The following is a 7180-nucleotide window of genomic DNA, read 5'->3' as shown; positions in this document are numbered from 1 at the left end:
AAAAAAAAAAAAAAAAAAAAGAGAAATGAGGAAAGGGTGAAAAGTAAAGAGAAATAGACTTGAAAAATTAGGGTTTTTTAATTTTAAAGTGAAAACCGGTTTTATAAATTCTTTAAACTGGTAATCAATATATGAAATTGAATCAGTTTTTTGGATAACCGAAAACCGGTTCAATCTGGTTTCTGCATTTTTTTAACACTTTTTTGAATAACCTCTCAAAAATGACACCCATTGTCTTTTCTCTTTTAAATTCTAGTACTAGATTAAACGACATATTCCCACCCAAGGTTTGACGAAATCCTAAGTTGGTACCTCAAGTTTCATTTATTCTAGATTTCCATCCTTAAAATAACACTGTTAACAATTTTTAGGGTAATGAGGGTGCAATTACCATAATGCCCTTAACCCTAAATTAATAAATTAGTTTTAACCCCTAAATTACTAAAATTATAAAAGTAACCATTTTATTTTGAAATTACTTCAATTACACCCTCAGTGATTGCGCACCGTCTCTGTTTTCATAAGATTTAGGCTGTTTCTGATGGCAACGAACCCCCTGGTCACCTCCATCACCTTCCCCATCATCCGTCGTCTAAAACCCCTCTGGTTCTCGACTCATTGGACCCTCCAATCGCTAGCGTCGTCAAGCTTAGGTTTTCGTCGTTCTTCGCTAAATTTCGGTCGATTCCGACGACGAAAATGCAATTGGACATCACCACTGCAACCAACATCTCCAAATCTACAAAACCCCTATGTCCCTAGCAATCGTTTAGTGGTCATTCGCTGGTGGAGACCGACGAAAACTAGTTGCATATAGCGGCTGTCGTGGTTGGCGATCAGCGAGTGATGAGGGGTTGTGAAGGGTACGGTTTTGTTGAGGGGAGGATGAGGGTTCGAATGGTGGTGATTAGGGTGATTTTGGGTGGAAGAATCGTAGGAAAAGGGCGAAAAACGTCGACAGTGATGTTGACTAACGTGCACTGGAGCTTTGTTAGGGGCGACAATCTGCTAATGTGCGCCTCCTCTGCGAAATGACCAATTTACCCTTGAGCCGTTATATTTAACCATTTTCCGTTACCTTAAGGGTGGGAATCTGGAATAAATAAAACTTGAGGTACCAACTTAGGATTTTGCCAAACCTTGGGTGCGAATATGTCGTTTACTCCTAGTACTAAAATACTAATAACAAAAGGAAAAAAATATATATATATATAGATATATATATGACTCTGAGAAGTTAGGGTTAGGTTGTGAATTAAATTTTTTGAAAAATATATATCTATCTTGTGTTTATCTTTTAAATATCTATGTGGTTATTTCAATTCAATTGAACTACGTTAGGTGAATCTCTGTCTTTTTCAGTCAAATGTGTAAGATTTCGGAATACATGACTTGGTTCAGAGATTTCACTACAATTTGAGTTGGAAACCTCGGAAAGTCACAGCCAAATCATGTAAGATTGCAAAAAATTTTGGCTTAATTACCTCATATTTCAGTCAATACCAACATAAATCAAGTTTCAAATTCCTTTTTTTATTCAACAATCAAATTAATCACATAACAAACACTAAAGCATAATTAAGCAAATATAATGAAGATAAGTGATACTTTACCGGGGAGATGCTGTATAATTTCATAACTATAGGGGGTATTTATAATAAAACAAAATCAGGGGACGTCCAAAATAGAGTCTAAACCCTTTTAAAAGTTTTCGGGTTTGGATCTGGGTCAGCACTGTGAGCGAAACAACTTTAAAGACAGAGAGATCTAAAATCGTTTCGTTTCGTTTCGTTTCCAAATCTGTGTTATTATTTGTTTAATTAAAAAAAAAAAAAAAAAAGTATATGATGAATTCACTACAAAATACTTCAAAGTTAGGCTCAAACTCAACTCAATCTCTCTCGTTCGATGACGTTGCTAACTATTTCTCTCTGCCTCTCTCCGACGCCGCTACTCATCTCGGTAACTTTTTTTCTTTTTCGTACAAATGTTTCTTTTTATTTTAAATTTATATCAAGATTATGTTAATCTTTGAGCCTGCCTTGTGGTAGGTGTTTGCGTGAGTGTTCTCAAGAAAATTTGCCGCGAGAACGGCCTTGATCGGTGGCCCTATCGCAAGGTATACCTCCTGGCTTCTACTTCTTCAGTGTAATTAGTAATTTCAATGGATTATGTGATATTTATTTTCACGAGATTGTTTGTGAATCGTGGTGTAGTTTTTATGTGGCAAGAGCATTGAAGAAATCAAAAAGTATGCTGCTAGAGAAAAATACAAACAAATTGCCGAGCTTTCAAAGCTTGCTAGGCAAAGGTATGGTTTAACAATTTGTTTGGATGACAGTTACTAATCATTTGTAAAATCTTGGAGATATTATGGATGAAAAAGGAAATTAATTTTGTNAAAAAAAAAAAAAAAAAAAAAAGAAAAAAAAAGAAAAAGAAAAATATATATATATATGTGTGTGTGTGTGTGTGTGACTCTAAGAAGTTAGGATTAGGTTGTGAATTAAATTTTTTTAAAAATTATATTTCTATCTTGTGTTTATCTTTTAATATCTATGAGGTTATTTCAATTCAATTGAACTACGTTAGGTGAATCTCTGTTTTTTTCAGTCAAATGTGTAAGATTTCGGAATACATGACTTGGTTTAGAGATTTCACTACAATTTGAGTTGGAAACCTCGGAAAGTCACAGCCAAATCATGTAAGATTGCAAAAAAATTTGGCTTAATTACCTCATATTTCAGTCAATACCAACATAAATCAAGTTTCAAATTCCTTTATTTATTCAACAATCAAATTAATCACATAACAAACACTAAACCATAATTAAGCAAATATAATGAAGATAAGTGATACTTTACCGGGTAGATGCTGTATAATTTCATAACTATAGGGGGTATTTATAATAAAACAAAATCAGGGGACGTCCAAAATAGAGTCTAAACCCTTTTAAAAGTTTTCGGGTTTGGATCTGGGTCAGCACTGTGAGCGAAACAACTTTAAAGACAGAGAGATCTAAAATCGTTTCGTTTCGTTTCGTTTCCAAATCTGTGTTATTATTTGTTTAATTAAAAAAAAAAAAAAAAAAGTATATGATGAATTCACTACAAAATACTTCAAAGTTAGGCTCAAACTCAACTCAATCTCTCTCGTTCGATGACGTTGCTAACTATTTCTCTCTGCCTCTCTCCGACGCCGCTACTCATCTCGGTAACTTTTTTTCTTTTTCGTACAAATGTTTCTTTTTATTTTAAATTTATATCAAGATTATGTTAATCTTTGAGCCTGCCTTGTGGTAGGTGTTTGCGTGAGTGTTCTCAAGAAAATTTGCCGCGAGAACGGCCTTGATCGGTGGCCCTATCGCAAGGTATACCTCCTGGCTTCTACTTCTTCAGTGTAATTAGTAATTTCAATGGATTATGTGATATTTATTTTCACGAGATTGTTTGTGAATCGTGGTGTAGTTTTTATGTGGCAAGAGCATTGAAGAAATCAAAAAGTATGCTGCTAGAGAAAAATACAAACAAATTGCTGAGCTTTCAAAGCTTGCTAGGCAAAGGTATGGTTTAACAATTTGTTTGGATGACAGTTACTAATCATTTGTAAAATCTTGGAGATATTATGGATGAAAAAGGAAATTAATTTTGTTTCAAAGTTTTTTTTTTTTTTTTGTTTTTTTTTCTTACTTTCACGTATGCTGACAGAACAGCTAGTGAGAGAAATATGTAGCTGATATCAGGTTGTAAGAGATGAAATGAACAACATTATGTGTTTTTAAACTGATGTATGGTTGACTTTCCAATCAAAACAAGCAAGTTGGAATGACGATTTTGGAGAATTATTAGGGCTGTGACCTTTACTTATTAGCATATTATCCAGTTTAAGTTTCATTGTAAGAGTCATTGTCTCCTCATATCTTTGAATGTCTATGAAGTGCTTTCGCATAAGCATATATTTTAGAACAAGCACACTTATAGGGCAAGATACAGTGCTCATAGTGTGACAAAGACGCTGTAATGAAGGGGAAATTCTTTTTTCTCATTATATCTGCTGCTCAAAACATATTTTTCTTTTCTTTTTTTACTTTTTTAAGTTAACAAGTATCTGCTTTTGTTTTACTGATCTTTGTGGCTTTCTTGTATACTTTTTGTTTACTCTTGCCCTTGCTTTAGTTATCAATGCAGTCTTGTTAATTCTTGTTCAAAAAGTTGATACATTGTGTAGTGTCTTCTTATCATCTCATGCACTTTATGCCAACATTCGTGTCTTTACATATTTGTGACAATGTGAAAGTTGCAGCCTGAAAAATTTGCTCACTCTCTTTGTGAATGCAGCGCTATGCAACCCCAAAACAATAATATGTCCAAATTGCATGGTGTCTCATCACCTACAAATTTGCCGCAGCAACAAGGAAGCAAGAACACTGTAGTTGGGCAGCCGCAGGTTCTGCTTAATGCAAGCTTGACAAAAGGAACTATGGCTCCAGATGAATTTAAATATGGATTTCCATCAGATGGCTTATCTACTGCTACATATAAGTGGTGGGGTAGCAGCAGTTCGGATGTTAATGGGAGCACTAATGTAGAGGAAGCGGAAACTGATGAAGTTGACAAGAATCAATCTGAAGAGAAAGCAGATGGCAGTGCCACTTCAATAGTGGGTAATAAGATATCTGAAAATGTGAAAAAGGTGACAGACATTGATCCTCAAGGGTCAGGTCTGCTGACAGCTATTAGAAAGAGAAGTGTTGAGGAAGGAAAAGAAGCACTTAAACTTGGTCTCCAAAAGAAGTACTGTGTAAAGAAGCTAGGCAGGAAAGAGAGATTGCTGCTTCTTCGAGTATTTGGATCTGCATTGCCTAAAGAGTGGGTATTTGAGTCATCCTAAATTTTACTCTGCATGCAAAAGATCCTTAACTATTGAAGGTGAGGCCGTGTGGATAATACTAGATTGCTGTATTCAGAGCTCATACTGCTGCCTAAATGTGCAATATCCGCGATGTTATCATATCTAAAAATCAATTGCATATTGGCTGGAATGTTTAACGCATATCTTTATGGTAGTTAGCATGTATTCATGGGGATGCTGAATTTGGCAGAGAGATTCTACATCCACCAGTAGTTACATTTTCATTTTGTAAGTGGTATAATGTTTTTGGCTACTTCCTAACCATAGGGTAGAGAAAGTCAGCTTAGATGTTCTGCAGAAAATGAAAAAACAGTCAAAAGTGGATTAGATTTGACAAGAAATCCGATTGTCCATGCATGGACTCAACCCACTTTGTTCGTGCTCTGGTGGATCTCGCACATAAGGGACACCAGTTCTCATCACTTTATATCTAGTGGAGTAACAACAATGAAAAAACACCCTATTTTGTGCATGTTTCTCTTCGTCACTCGATTCTTGGATATTGAAATTTCAAATTGATAAGAAATACAATACTATGAGCATTTTCTTTCATACCCCCATAAAATGGTGATTCAAAGGTAAATTATGAGTATGAGTTATAAATCAAATTTAACAAGTATGAAATATAGAAATATTCGCTAAGAATGTTTATTCTTAAGATATGATCTTAAAGAAAAAGTAAACAGAGTAATACAACTAAAATCATTGTATAAATTATTCAAATGAGGTGCCAAGTATCTTCTGATTTTCACTGGATTATTGTTTTGCTTGTATTTATTTCCAAAACTAAGTTACACCTAGTCTAAAAGTTAATGGGAGAGTTAACAAGGCAATCTCCAGTTAACATGAAAGGCTCTAGCTGTTTCAAATCCCAATCTTTCAATCCTTACAGAAGAGTGATAATATCATCAAATCACAGCACGTGGACTCTTCTTACTGGCTGCGAAAAAAAGCAATCCAGAATCCAAAAGCTGAAGGAAGATGAACAAAAACTAGCAAGCCAATTGGAGTAGATATTCGTATTAAAATAATGAACTTAATGTTCTCCAATCAGAAAACATATATAGATATCAAAAGATAAGGACCCTTAACTTTCTCTAATACTAAAAAAGTATAAATACCCGACCAAACTAATTGCCACTCTCATCAAAACACCTCATATACTCCCAACTTTTCACATGGCTGCTTCAACAATGGCTCTCTCATCTCCTTCTCTAGCCGGCCAAGCCCTGAAGCTCTCTCCGGTGACCTCGGAGAAGGTCGTGTAACCATGAGAAAAATTGTGGCCAAACCTAAGTCAGTCTCAACAGGCAGCCCATGGTATGGACCAGACCTTGTCAAATACTGGGGCCCATTCTCAGGTGAGGCCCCATCTTACCTGACCAGTGGGTTCCCAGGAGATTATGGATGGGACACGGCCGGTCTCTCGGCTGACCCAGAAACCTTTTTCCAAGAACAGGGAGCTTGAAGTCATCCATGCCAGATGAGCCATGCTTGGACCCCTTGGTTGTGTTTTCCCTGAGCTTTTGGCTCGCAATGGAGTAAAGTTTGGTGAAGCAGTTTGGTTCAAGGCAGGTGCTCAGATTTTCAGTGAGGGAGGGTTAGATTATTTACGTAACCCAAGTTTAATCCATGCACAAAGTATTCTCGCCATCTGGGCAACACAGGTTGTTCTGATGGGTGCTGTGGAGGGTTACAGAGTTGCTGGAGGGCCACTTGGTGAGGTGACAGACCCAGTTTATCCTGGTGGGAGTTTTGGTCCTCTTGGGCTAGCTGATGATCCTGAGGCTTTCGCTGAACTTAAGGTGAAGGAAATCAAGAATGGAAGATTGGCCATGTTCTCTATGTTTGGATTCTTAATTCAAGCTATTGTAACTGGTAAGGGACCATTGGAGAACTTGGCTGACCATCTTGCCGATCCTGTTAACAACAATGCTTGGGCATATGCCACAAACTTTGTCCCTGGCAACTGATTTCAGCAAATTAAAATCTGGGGTCTAACAAGATTGCCGTTATTGATGTAGAGTGGAAGTGGATTTTTTGGGGAAACAATCAATTCAGGAAATTTATTTTTCTAAGCACATAGCCAAAAAAAAAAAAAAAAGAAATTGAAAGTAGTTTTCACAATTCAAGAAAAACAGTTGGTTAATAATAAGTTCCCTTAACCCAAATTAATTATTTCCTCCCTGAAACACAGCCACAAAACTCTTAAAGTTTGTGAAATTTTTAAGCTAGTATACGCCATACAAACAAAATTAAAACCAGCTCA

At 36.1% G+C, this 7180-nt stretch overlaps 1 protein-coding gene and 1 pseudogene across 2 annotated transcripts; both read left to right on the top strand.

Moving 5' to 3' along the window:
• The first annotated feature begins 1703 nt into the window (after window positions 1-1703).
• LOC116115165 (protein NLP4) lies at window positions 1704-4892 on the top strand. Of its 2 annotated transcripts, none has more exons than XM_031401335.1 (4): window positions 1704-1962; window positions 2052-2119; window positions 2217-2311; window positions 4338-4892. In XM_031401335.1, exons 1-4 carry the CDS (start codon window positions 1845-1847, stop codon window positions 4888-4890), a joined length of 834 nt encoding a protein of 277 aa, XP_031257195.1. In that variant the 5' UTR covers window positions 1704-1844; the 3' UTR covers window positions 4891-4892. The 2 variants fall into 2 exon arrangements, with proteins under 2 accessions (XP_031257195.1, XP_031257188.1); XM_031401328.1 differs by lacking the exons at window positions 1704-1962; window positions 2052-2119; window positions 2217-2311 and adding exons at window positions 2964-3213; window positions 3303-3370; window positions 3468-3562.
• Window positions 4893-6089: 1197 nt separating this feature from the next.
• LOC116115189 lies at window positions 6090-6978 on the top strand (annotated as a pseudogene).
• The last annotated feature ends 202 nt before the right edge of the window (window positions 6979-7180 follow it).

Source organism: Pistacia vera, unplaced genomic scaffold, assembly GCF_008641045.1.
Source record: "Pistacia vera cultivar Batoury unplaced genomic scaffold, PisVer_v2 Contig122, whole genome shotgun sequence".
Classification (NCBI taxonomy): Eukaryota; Viridiplantae; Streptophyta; class Magnoliopsida; order Sapindales; family Anacardiaceae; genus Pistacia; species Pistacia vera.
This window is presented reverse-complemented; position numbering and strand designations above follow the sequence as displayed.

Bases quoted from the DNA above. Each gene is read 5' to 3' on its own strand.
- LOC116115165 (XM_031401335.1), top strand. From the start codon at position 1,845: ATGATGAATTCACTACAAAATACTTCAAAGTTAGGCTCAAACTCAACT. The intron at 1,963-2,051 runs GTAACTTTTTTT...GCCTTGTGGTAG, and splicing joins CGACGCCGCTACTCATCTCG to GTGTTTGCGTGAGTGTTCTC. The intron at 2,120-2,216 runs GTATACCTCCTG...ATCGTGGTGTAG, and splicing joins ATCGGTGGCCCTATCGCAAG to TTTTTATGTGGCAAGAGCAT.